We start from the raw sequence: 12,603 nt of genomic DNA, 5'->3' as shown, positions 1-12,603 counted from the left end.
GGTATAAGTCTAGAAAAGATTTAAAAATCTGTTTTTAATTGATAAATTAACTGTATTACTACGATTACTAAGGGATAAATTGACAATTTGACTTATTATCAATACTAGGAAGAAAGCATTTTCCTGTAGGAGTTCCAAAACTGTATCCAGAGTTAGTTAAAGTCATGACTTGGGTGTGTACCTGTTACTTAGTTATGGTTTGCTGGGCATACTAAAATATGGAAAATACTTTCTGTATTTTCACACACTAAATACTAAGAAGTCTGTGAAGTAAAAATGAAGATTAATAGATATTCTTCATACTGGAAATTAAACGGGCCCTAGTAAATTATTTTTGCTTATTATAATTTTGAAAAACATACTGAGATGGTTAGAGCTAACTTTTATTTTAAGCAAGAACATACAATTCATTTGTTCACAAGACAAGCTGAAATAAAAAGTAATATAACTACTTTTTTTAATGGAATTACAGATTGGATTGACAATGACTTTATGCAGCTAAATGAATGCATCGGATTATAACGTATTAAAATTATCTTCCCTATATTATGAACTGACATTCAAATCCAGAGATTTTATACATAAATAAAATTCCATGTGTTTAACAAAGTTTGTTTACTACCCATATATAGTCATTGTGAACATATTTGAGATGATCCCAACGTTTGTTCTTCCCTCAGTAAACACAGAGAATCACGACATATGAAGACAGTGTATAAGGGACATCAAATCAGCTTTGACCCCATTATTAAGAAATCCGTATAGAATTGGATTGAGACAGCAGGACGTCATGCCTAACAAGTGACAGATACAGTACACCAGCTTGAAGTGCCTGTTTGAAATCAAGTTGTCGTTGAAGTCAGTCACCACGTGGAAAAGGTGCAGCGGCATCCAGCTAACGGCAAACACTAAAATCAGGACGGTCAGTCTGTAGAAGACACTCCGAGATCGCTTTTTTATCCTCATGATAGAACGGGTGACTCTCATCTCAGGAACATCCGAGTTTTCTTCGGGTTTCACCTCGAAGCAGGTGGGGACCCCGGGCATGAACTTACTGGATGAAGGCAGCTGACTTTTCGCGGAGCCAGGGAGTTCTGGAAACGCCCGGGGCCGGTTCTCCTGGGGAGGTCTTGCCGGAGCCGGGCGCACGCACGCTTTCCTCTTGCTGTATCTCCTCCTGTGTTTTCTGATGAACGAATAGCTCCACTTGCGGCTGCTGGACAGCTTCACCTGAGCCCCGCTCTTTTTGGAGGGGTGAAGAGTTAAGTTGATCATCGCATTTTCTTCTAGCTTGTTTTCTTTGTGGGCCAGTCCACAGCTGATGCTCCGGCAGACACTGGTATGGCTCACAGTCAGACAAACTAGGGGCAGGATATACTGAACCAGCAATAAAGAGATAGTGAAAGCAATTCGGTAGGAATCCGACGGCCAGGACTCCACGCATAGGTACCGGCTGCTCAGCAAGGCGGTGCCAAACGTCTCCTGAAGTTCCACGAGGCTGTGAAACACTGGGAGGGGGGAACAAATCGCAAAACCTAGCGTCCAGACGGTGGCTATCAGGAAATAGCCATGGTTGGCTGTCAGATGATTAGACACAGGATGCTTTATCATATGATACCTGACAATGGCAATCGATATTAATATTAACGTGGAGACCAGAACCGTCACACACTGCAGGAAAGGCATAATGTGACACATGACTTTGCCAAACATCCACTGATCCAGCAAGACAGAGGTCAGCGTGAAGGGTGAGCAGAACAGCACAACCAGGATGTCGGAGAAGGCCAGATTCCCTATGAGGAAGTTGACCGTCGTCTTCTGATTTCGCTTTCTGATGAGGGCCATTAAAATAAGTAGATTCCCCAGAAAACCAAGAAGACTTACAAATGTATAGAGTCCGATCAGGAAGTACTGCAAGTCATCGACACTGCTTTTATAGTCGTCCCAGACTGGGAAATCCGAATTCCGAGTGCCAGCAGTATTGTTCTCTGCGGCAAGTGTCCTGTTATAAACATCCTTGAGTTCTGAATCCATATTAGACTCCTGCTGGAAATAGAAAGACATTAGTTGGCAACTTGAAAACAAATTACATGACTACTGTATATTAATCCACTAAGAAGAAAACAAAATTTCACAATCTGCTCCCATTACCTTATAAATCTCTTAAGAAAGTTTAGCGTTTTTTTCTTTTCTTTTCTTTTTTTCAGTAGAGGTACTGGGGATTGAACCGACCTTGCACATGCTAAGCACATGCTCTACTACTGAGATATACCCCCACCAGTTTAGTGAGATCTTTAACTGGCTCCAAGTATAGTGCAAATACCAGACACTGATATGGCCAATGATAAATACAGTAAGTTTAAATCTATCATCACCTCTATGGGGTGTGTTAACTTGTGTTAAAATAGTAGACTTTGTTTTTCAAATTGATGTAGAAATAATGTAAGGGAAGGAAAAGGCAAATGTGGGTAAGAACCCAAGATCTCTATAATAGCTAATTAAGAGTGATCTCTATTCAAGGTACCTGATACAAACTGTAGTCACATAATCTTACCTTAAACATTCCTTCATTCCTTCCTTTCCTGCTTCAATCAAGGTCACACTTAAAAGTCATCTGAGCTAAAGTGTTCCCAGGGCTCTTCAACTAGACATGATCTTTCGGAAGCCCCACTTTCTTCCATTTATAGCTGTCTGATGCCACATGACCCAATTCGCTTTGCACTGCAATTACAAGGCAAACCTGTCTCCCTTATTTATGTATAAGCAATGGAAAAGCAGAAACTGTCCCTTCTGCACTGTGGTATCTACCATAAAACACGGCCTGGTAACTTCACCATTCCAGGTGTTAAATAAATATTTATAAGAACATGAAAAATTCAAACAAAAAAGTATTTATGGGAAGATGAAAAGTTCAAACAAAAGTTTAGTATCCTAAATATATCCAATTCATGAGGTCTTCAGATTTGAGCCTCTCAAATACAGAAACGCTAACCCAGAACCTACATGTATACAGTAGGCACTAAATAAATGTTTATCAAGTGGTACTGCTGACTATGTGAACACAATCCTGGTGAGCAAAATCATCCCATGAGCAATTCTTAGTCCTCTGAGACTTGCAGACTATCATAAATTAAACCACTGACCAGCTCAGCTGGCTTCTGGTTTTTTTTAAGTCAAAAATTACCTGTTTGTCTTTTTATTTAAAAATTGAAAATAAATTTCAGCTTTAAAAAGACAGAATAAATTCATGTTGTTTAAGGAAAATATCATAGCATAACATTAAATGTAGCTGTGATATTGATATAAAAATCCCATAATAAGTGTTTTCATTTCAAGGAAATTAATACTGTAATATTATTAATGACACATACCACTACATATATAAGTGATCTGGCAGTATTGTCAAATGAAGGACAAAACTGCCTAGAATACACCAGTAAGCGGCAAAAGGGATGTCTCCTCCCCTTTAAAAAAGCAAGCACTTCCATTTTTTTTTTAACAATAACATCTTACAGAATACTCAGGACAGCAACAGTTAATTAATTCTGATGAATATACATCGTTATAGAGATCTTGAAATATAGAGAGTTTATAAAAAGCATTTTCCCTACATATTGATATATGTTTATCAACCTGTTTCTAAATCAATAGTTGGATAATTATACTTAAAATTGTAAAAATCCATATCTATTTACATTAATAGTAAACACTAGTATCTTTAATTTATAAGGGATGTCTAAGGGGGGAGGGTATAGCTCAGTGGTGGAGTGCATGCTTAGCATGCATGAGGTCAGGGGTTCGATCCCCCACACTTCCGTTCAGTAAAACAATAAGAATAATAAGTAAACCTAATTACCTCCTCCCCTAAAAAAAACCCCACAAATAAATAAATACACATAAGGAACTTGTAAGTCCTGCTCCAGTACATTTCTAAATAGAAAATTGTATTGTGTACATACATTCATCACAAATAACTTTAATTTCAAGTTTATATACAGCAATCTTCATACAGGATGATATAAGCATCGTTGCACCATGGGAAAACTTTAAAGTTTTAGTTTTCCATAACTTCTACACCTGAGTCTATGTTGACTGAATTTCTGAAAGCTAATTACATCCCTTTCGAGATAAATGAATTCAAGAGCTCAGGAACTTACTCATTTATTCTTAGACCCTAACCAATGATTTACACTGATGCAGCCTCAAGTTAAAAAGGAGAACTGGGGCAGAAGTCAGTCCACCTAGCTTGCTCACCATCCTATTTACATGAATCATGTGCACAGCCCATTTGTTACCATGATCCTGCGTCATCTTCTCTTGACTCACTTTTGGGAAACAATCCTTTTTCATTGTTCATAGGAGTTACTGATTGCCTCCCCTGACCAAGGTAGGAACAAGAAAGGACAAGAGAGAAACAGGCTAGTAGGTGCCATGATGGCTTGGCACTTTCTTGCCACATGTAACTGAAGGGTAACACCCCTTGAGAAGAAAATATTACTGTCTGAAGTCTGAAGTAAGGGGATACACAGCAGAGTTTGTGCTAATTAAAACAGTATGGTTTAGAGTCGAAAATTCAGAGTACCTTCAATGTCTCTGGTTTGTCCTCTGTGAGACTCCAATGGAGAGAAGGGGAAATGACTTAATTATGTTCATGATACTAACGCTGCCTAACAGAGTGCTCTATACATGTGGAGGCTAAGTAAATGTGTGTTGCTGATCATTTTAGAAGAGTAGTTTAATTTTCTTAGCTTTAAAGTAACAGAAATGAATCATCCTGGGAAAATGGGCAAATTTAGGATAGACCATGACTATATGGGTATATATGTATATATATATATATGTGTCTGTTTACATATACATATATATTAGAACCACTGAAATTAGACAAGGTTTCAAATGGCCCCAAAAAGAAATGAAGAGCACCTACATAGGCAACTGTGACAATTTAGCACTTTAAAATTCTATTTTATTTAAAAATTTTTTTAATGGAAGTCCCAGGGATTGAACCCAGGACCTTGTGTATGCTAAGCATGAACTCTACCACTGAACTATTCCCATGGCCCTAGCACTGGAGCATTTTAAATTATAGGTATATCTCATTCTATAGTGCTTTGTTTTATTCCACTTATTGTGTGTGTGTGTGTGTGTGTATATATATATATATATATATATTTTTTTTTTTTTTTAACAAATTGACAACCTTGCAGAGAGCAAGTTTATCGTTACCATTTTTCCAACAGCACGTGCTCACTTTGTGTCTCTGTCACACTTTGGTAATGCTCTCAGTATTTCAAATTGTTCATTATTATTTTATTTGTTATGGTGCTCTGTGATCAGTGACCTTTGATGTACTACTGTAATTGCTTTGGGGGCACCATGGACTGCAGCCACATGGGCAACTTAATCCATATATGTCATGCATCCTCACTGCTCCATTGACCTGCCATTCCCCATCTCTCTTCCTGTCCTCAGGCCTCCCTATTCCTTGAGACACAATATTGAAATTAAGCCAATTAATAACCCTACAGTGGCCTCTAAGAGTTCAAGTGAAAGGAAGAGTCACACGTCTCTCACTTTAATCCAAAAGCTAAAAACGATTAAGCTTAGGAGGGCACATTGGAAGCTGAGATAGGCCAAAAGCTAGGGCTCTTGAACCAAACAGTTGAAGCTGTGAATGCAAAGGAAACATTCTTGAAGAAAACTGACAATGCTATTCCAGAGAACACACAGTGATAGGAAAGCAAACAGCCTTTTCACTGAGATGGAGAAAGTGTGAGTGGTCTGGGTAGAAGATCCAATCAGTCATAACATTCCCTTAAGCCAAAGCCTAACCGAGAGCAAGGCCCCAACTCCCTTCCACTCTACGAAGGCAGAGAGAGCTGAGGAAGCTGCAGAAGAGAAGTCTGAAGCTGGCAGAGGTTGGTTCATGAGGTTCAAGGTAAGAAGCTGTCTCCATGATGTGAATATGCAAGGCGAGGCAGCCAGTGGTGATGCAGAAGCTGCAAGTTATCCAGGAGATCTAGCTAATTCATGAAGGTAGCTACGCTCAACAAGATCTTCAGTGTAAGCAAAACGATCTTCCACTGGAAGAAGATGTGCTCTAGGACTTTCATAGCTGGAGAGGAGAAGTCAATGCCTGGCTTCCAAGCTTCAAAGGACGGGCTGACCCTTTTGTAGGGGCTAATGCAGCTGGTGACTTTAAGTTGAGCCAGTGCTCATTTACCACCTGAAAATCCTAGGGCCAATCAGAATGATGCTAAATTTACCCTGCTTAGGCTCTGTACATGGAATACCAAAGCCTAGATGACAGACAGCACGGTTTACTAAATGTTTTAGGCCCACTATGGAGATCTATTGTTTAGGAAAAAAAAAAATAAGATTACTTTCAAAATATGACTGCTCACTGACAATGCACTTGGTCACTCAAGAGCTCTGACAGAGACGTAGATTACCGTCGTGTCCTTGCCTGCTAACACAGCATCCATTCTGCAGCCCGTGAAAGAAGGAGTGATTTTGATTTTCAAGTCTTAATACACGTTTCATAAGCTGCAGCTGTCGCAGATAGTGATTCCTTGGGTGGATCTGGGCAAAGTCAATTGAAAACCTTCTGGAAAGGATTCCCCATTCTAGATGCCATTAAGAACATTTGTGATTCATGGGAAGAGGTCAAAATATCAACATGAATGAGAGTTTGGAAGAAGTTGATTTCAACCCACGTGGATGACACTGAGGGGTTCAAGAGTTCGGTGGTGGAAGTCACTGCAGATGTGGTGGAAATAGCAAGAGAACTTGAATTAGAAGTGGAGCCCAAAGATATGACTGAATTGCTGCCATCTCATGATAAAACTTTAATGGATGAGGAGTTGTTTCTTATAGAAGAGCAAAGAAAGTGGTTTCCTGAGATGGACTCTACTCTTGGTGACGATGCTGTGAAGACTGTGAAATGACATCAGAGGATTTAGAATATTCCATCAGCTTAGTTGATAAAACAGCATCAGGGTCTGCAAGGCTCCAATTTTGAAAAAGTTTCTAAATGTGGGTAAAATGCTATCAAACAGCATTGCATGCTACAGAGAAATCATTCCTGAAAGGAAGAGTCAATCAATGTAGCAAACTTCACTGTTGTTCTTATTGTAAGAAATTGCTTTAGCTGCCCAGCTTACAGCAACCACCACCCTCATCAGTGAGCAGCCACCAACACCAAAGCAAGACCCTCTACCAGCAAAAAGATTACCCTCGCTGAGGGCTCAGATGATGGTTAGCACTTTTTAACAACAAAGTGTTTTAACATTAAGGTGTGTACATTGTTTTCTTTAGACATAAATGCTATTGCACACTTAACCGACCACAGTCTAGAGTAAACAGACTTTTATATGCACTGGGAAACCCAAAATTTACATGACTCACTTTATTGCGATGGTCTGGAACCGAACATGTAATATCTCTGAGGTCTGCCCGTCAGTATCTTCACTGATAAAGGCTCATACAGCAACATAAAACTGAAATAGCAAAAAATATTTACGACATGTCTTTTATTGAAAGGACAAAGAAGCACATCAGATTGCAGAGTTGGTCGCTAATACTTTTCTATGATGAAATATGCACATAATATATTGAATTCATTAAATTATAAAGACCACTGCCCTGTTAGTAAGCAGATGAAGGAAATGCCATCCTGAGTATTCACTGGATACAGGAAAAACTGAGGGCAAGGAGTCTTTCCTTCCCTAAAAAAATGCTAATTTATACATAATTTTAAAGGGGGAGCTCCCTTCGTTAATGAATAGCTAAGAAAGATCAGTGGTCCCTTCCTTTATTCATTCAACGTACATTTATTGAACATCTAATATGCCAAGTGTTGGTCAGGCTCCGGTGGAGTAAAGATAACTAACACAAGGTACCGTGTGAGGAATATTCTAAGAGATTAATTCAAGGTTCCCAGTGAGTAATTACCAACTGCAAGTGCCTGGGAAATTGAAGTCTCTAGGTGGATGATGGTGAATGAATGAATGAATGAATGAACGGCATTCTCCTGATGGTCTTGTTTCATGAACTCTGGAATTGTTGCCGAATACCACGAATACTTACTCGGACTTATTGATAGATTGATATCATTTTCCCCTTATGCTTTTGTCTCACCTAACATTCATTTATTCATTTAATATTCATTCCTTCATTTTACTTGGACATGACTACATAGTTAACCTTTCCCTGTTCTTTCACTAGCCCCACTCGGCCCCATCTACAAACAACACCTAATATCCCGTGCTCTGCACTGAAGGAGCAGTCTGTCAGTCTGCTCAGATGAATGACTTCTTACAACCAAATAATGGATATTGCAAATAAAGGGGGAGTGGTAAGGAGGGAACGCTAAGTTGTTTCTTTAAAATTGCCTCCTTGTAGCCAGCCAGCATTTTATACATTAAGAAAATTCTGTCCACTAAGATCCAAGTCTTCTGTTCTCTTAAATCGAAAAATCTATGGTAGAGGAATAACTTTAAAATGAAAGAAAAAAAAGCGCAAAGGATTTCTTTCCCTAAACTTACCCCTTCACTTCCTTTTTTCCTGAAAAGCACAAAAAGCAAGCCTATAGAGGAAATGTAAATCTCTTTAATGATTATCTGCTTTTCAACACGTGTTATAATGAACGTTGCACAATTTTAAGCCACCTAAATATTTTATATATAACAAATGTTAAATGTAAACTTCTCTTCATCTCAGATCATTAGAGAAATTCTGAAATATAGCTAAAGAGAGAATGTTTTAAAAAATGAACTGCTATTTTAGAAGTCTGACACTGACTATGTGAAACCTTTGTGGTGCCTAATTACCAGATTTTGATCTTCTTTTTTAGATCTAGTTTTAACCCCCACCCCCACCCATCAGAATTCCCAGGCTGAAACATCAAACTTTAATCCTCTGATTAAAAAGTGAAAAAAAAAGTTATTGGTCAAATTGTGGAGAGTCTTTAAAAAGATTGTAAAGACATTGTAATTTTTTCATATTAAAATGTTTTATAAAAATTGATCTATATGTGACACCAAGACAAATGAAATCCTGTAAATAGACTTTAAATATGTTAAGTAGATAGCTGTTGAAAAGAATAATGGAAGAAACTACTGCATGAACTCAAAGGATACTGCAAGACTGAGCTTGTATATTGAAACAAGGTCTCTTTCTCTGTTAGGCTCATTTCCTGCCTTATGAAAATGCACATCTTCCTTCTCAAAAATGATGCTCATCACACAAAAGAATAAAATACAGGTATTTTTTTTTCTCCTCTAACCATGATAAAATAGCAACCATTGCCTACTTTGCCGTGATCCCGGAACAATGGCGAGATTCCACGTTCTCAAATATTCCCATGATTTATTTTAAAGCCAGAATCTGCCAAAATTTGAATCGGAAAGATAAATACAGCTCCGCTCTGCCGATAACCACGCCAGCACGCGCCACCCTCTCTTCTCGTTTCTAACAGCAGAGTTGCTCTTCCCTTGAGAAATCTGAAATTTAAAAATTGCATTTGGGCTGCAAATTCTGCTGAGAGCGCCTTAGGCGATTTCCGCCGTCTACCGTCAAGTCTTTGGGCTTCGATCCAACACGGTGGTTGGGTTCCTTTAAAAGGCAACCGAAAGGTCCGCAAGCTCGGGGATAAATTCCCGGTTTCGGAATTCGCGGCGCAGGGCTGTGTCACGGCGGCACCTGGTCCCGGAGCGGAGACCGGGTAGCGGCGGGCGGCGAGGCAGGTGGCCGGCGCCCCAGGACCCCCCGGGGACCCCGCGGGGACCCCGGCCCCGAGCGCTGCCGAGCCGCCCGGAGTTCGCCCTCCCAGCGGGCTGCATCCTCCCCGGCTCCGGCCGGACCCCCGACACTCTCCTCCCGCTCGGCCCTGCCCGCCCACCCGGGGGGACGCCTGCCCCTCGCCGGCGCCCCGCCAGCTCCCTCCGCGCCTGAGAGTCGCCCGTTCCCCCGCCGGGACCCCCGCCCCCACCCACGGCCCTTCCCGTACCTCGGGGCGCCCCGGCTCCCGGGATCCCGGCCGCTTCTGCGCTCGGCGGCGGCGGGGACCCGGACGGGGGGCGCCCGGCACGTGACTGAGCCCGCGGGGACCCGGGACCCCGCTCCCCGAGCCCGGCGCGGGGCGCCCCCTACCTTCGGGTGGGCCAAGGAGGGGCGGGGGCCTCTGGCACCCGGTCTCCCAGGCCGGGCCCGCCGAGGCCGCGTGGGCCGGGCGCGCAGGGAAGTCAGGGTGCGGAGCCGGCGTGGGCGCGGTGCGCGCGGAGCCCGGGCGCCCCCAGAAAGCTTCAGGGCTCAGGTTTTCTCTTTGTTCGGGGAATAAAAAAGATGATAATAATAAAAACCCCAACCAAAGCAGAGTACTGCTCTTTCTCGCACCTTTTGTAGCGAGGCGGGGAGGCGTCCGGGCAGGGGTCGGCCTGCGCCGGCGGGGACGCGGGGACGCGGGGGCGCGGAGACGCCCGGGCGAACGGGGACCGGGTTCCTCCCGGCGCCGCGGGGACGAGGCGTGGGCGCGGGGCGGGCGGGGAGGGAGCGGAGCCCACGCTTCTCCCCGCTGCGCGGCGGTGAAAGAGGACGGGGGTGAAAAGAGGTTAGAAAAACAAAACAAACAAAACTTGTCCTCCCGTTTCTTCTCAACGTGATTTCCATCCCCAGTGCCTCCAAGTATGTATTGCACACATATGCCTTATCTTCAGTTACCAGTTGTCAGGTACTTCAGGCCACGCACGCACACACACACACAGATTAGGGAGAGGTCCATATGTGTTTGACCATAGCAGAGACCGGAAAACGGTGTATTTATTGTGCATTTTACAACTGAAAACGGTTATGTGACAGTCCCAGTATCGCATGTATGGGGACAAGCGCCAGTCCCGTAAGATTGGCCTGTATCCCTTGGGAGCAAGGCTACTTGTAAATGTAATTTCTGGGGGCAGCAAACACTAGCTGTTATCCCGGAGGTCAGAGAAAAATTCTTGTGGCCTTTTCCTGCTAAATGTTAGCATTTGATACTCAGGGGATCCGTCTAGATTGTTATTGTATCAGCCGAAGGGCCATCCGAGAGCTCTTAGACCCAGTGCGTCCTCCTTGGCCGTGTTAACGATAGGCAGTGTGAACAGGCCCACGGGGTTCTGCAGTGAGTGAGGACCAGGTGGAAGCGCCAAGCAGGGGAGCCTGGAGAGGAAACAAAAGCTTGGTTGGGAGACTTTCTTCACTCCAGCATCTGTGCAGTGAGGTACCGCCCATGACCACAGGAACTCCTAGCCTCCCATCCCTGCAGTTACAGCAGACGCCTCCTTCCAGTACCATTGGACGTAAAACAGCTTCCAGATGAACCCTACTGTGACGACTGTCCACGAGTGGGGGAAATGTCCCCCGTCCCTGTCTTGAGTTCTTGGGGCTGGAGTAATAAGAAAGTTGGCACAAGACACATTAACAGGAGAAATAGAAACACATTTTGATTACACACAAAGAGGTCTCATAGAAATGGGACTTAGGAAGTCGGTCAATGAGGCAACTTTTACACTTTCTAGACAAAGAAGGAATACATTTGTGAGGATTTGATGGGACAAAGGAACTTAGGTTTTGGTTTAGTAAGGAGTCTAAACAGAGTTTGGGCTTGGGGTAGTAAATTAAAGAAGTAACAAGGCTTGTTTGTAAGCCTTGCAGCAAAGCTTCTCTGTCCAAACTCCCTATCTCTGGCAGTAAAGGTGTCCTACCTCCACATGCAGGGAGTGCGCCTTTCACGTGGGAGATTTATTCTCTGTTTTCTGGGAGACAGAGCGGGAGGGTCAGAGTTTCTCTCTTGCACTGGTCATTTCTTAAGTAACTTTAATTTTAAATAATCAATATGCCACTGTGGCATATTTTGAAGCCCACCCTGAGACCCAACACCATCTTCCAAAAAAAAAAAAAAAAAAAAAAAAAAGGAAAAAAGTAGTTTATGCTATAAACTTTTGTATATTAGAAATACAGATGAATTGTATTTTTCACTTTTCTACAAAATAGGCTTTTTTTTCTTTTGATGGAATGAATCTTTAGGTTGAAGCAACTATCATTATTAGAGTAAAAATAAAAGAACAACATGTTTTTGAGATGAAGATTTTGGTTAACCCACCCTTTTCCTTCTCACCACACACACAAATGTGCAAGTTTCAAAAAGGAAGTCAGAATTTCTTCTTTAAAGACACATTTGGTGCACATGGAGTGAACACATTATTAGAAATCCTTTTTTTGAAGAAATTGTCAATTTGAAAATTCCAACAATGTGCCGCACAAACAGGAAAATATCAGGACAAGTATGTTTTTCCCTTCAAATTTCCCAAGAGGGATTCAAGACTAATCACCATCACTCTGCAGGACATGATAGAGTAATTTTGTTTCTGTCTGAGGGAGTAACATTTTAGCAGAGGGAGAACAACCTCTGGGAAGAGAACTAGTAATGTCCACCCCTGTCCTATGTTTTTTTTTTTTTTTTTTTTCCCCACTCACTATTCAGAAAATGCTCAGTTGGGAAATTAAGTTGGATTTCATCTGTGTTACAAAATTAAACTGGCTATTTCCCAGTTCTCATGTTTCTTTAAC

General features: G+C 42.1%; 1 protein-coding gene across 6 annotated transcripts; it reads right to left on the bottom strand.

Annotated features, from left to right (window-relative positions):
- Positions 1-367: 367 nt before the first annotated feature.
- Positions 368-10,525, bottom strand: NPY5R (neuropeptide Y receptor Y5). Of its 6 annotated transcripts, none has more exons than XM_074376864.1 (4): positions 10,153-10,517; positions 9,314-9,503; positions 7,408-7,499; positions 368-2,046 (listed from the first exon to the last, which is right to left on the bottom strand). In XM_074376864.1, exon 4 carries the CDS (start codon positions 2,032-2,034, stop codon positions 694-696), a length of 1,341 nt encoding a protein of 446 aa, XP_074232965.1. In that variant the 5' UTR covers positions 2,035-2,046; positions 7,408-7,499; positions 9,314-9,503; positions 10,153-10,517; the 3' UTR covers positions 368-693. The 6 variants fall into 6 exon arrangements, with proteins under 6 accessions (XP_074232965.1, XP_074232971.1, XP_074232984.1 ...); XM_074376870.1 differs by having other exon boundaries at positions 368-2,043; XM_074376883.1 differs by lacking the exon at positions 9,314-9,503 and having other exon boundaries at positions 10,396-10,525.
- Between the last annotated feature and the right edge of the window lie 2,078 nt (positions 10,526-12,603).

This window comes from Camelus bactrianus, chromosome 2 (genome assembly GCF_048773025.1).
Source record: "Camelus bactrianus isolate YW-2024 breed Bactrian camel chromosome 2, ASM4877302v1, whole genome shotgun sequence".
In the NCBI taxonomy this organism is placed as follows: Eukaryota; Metazoa; Chordata; class Mammalia; order Artiodactyla; family Camelidae; genus Camelus; species Camelus bactrianus.
This window is presented reverse-complemented; position numbering and strand designations above follow the sequence as displayed.

Excerpts from the sequence above, each read along its gene's own strand:
- NPY5R (XM_074376883.1), bottom strand. The coding sequence starts at position 2,034 with ATGGATTCAGAACTCAAGGATGTTTATAACAGGACACTTGCCGCAGAG.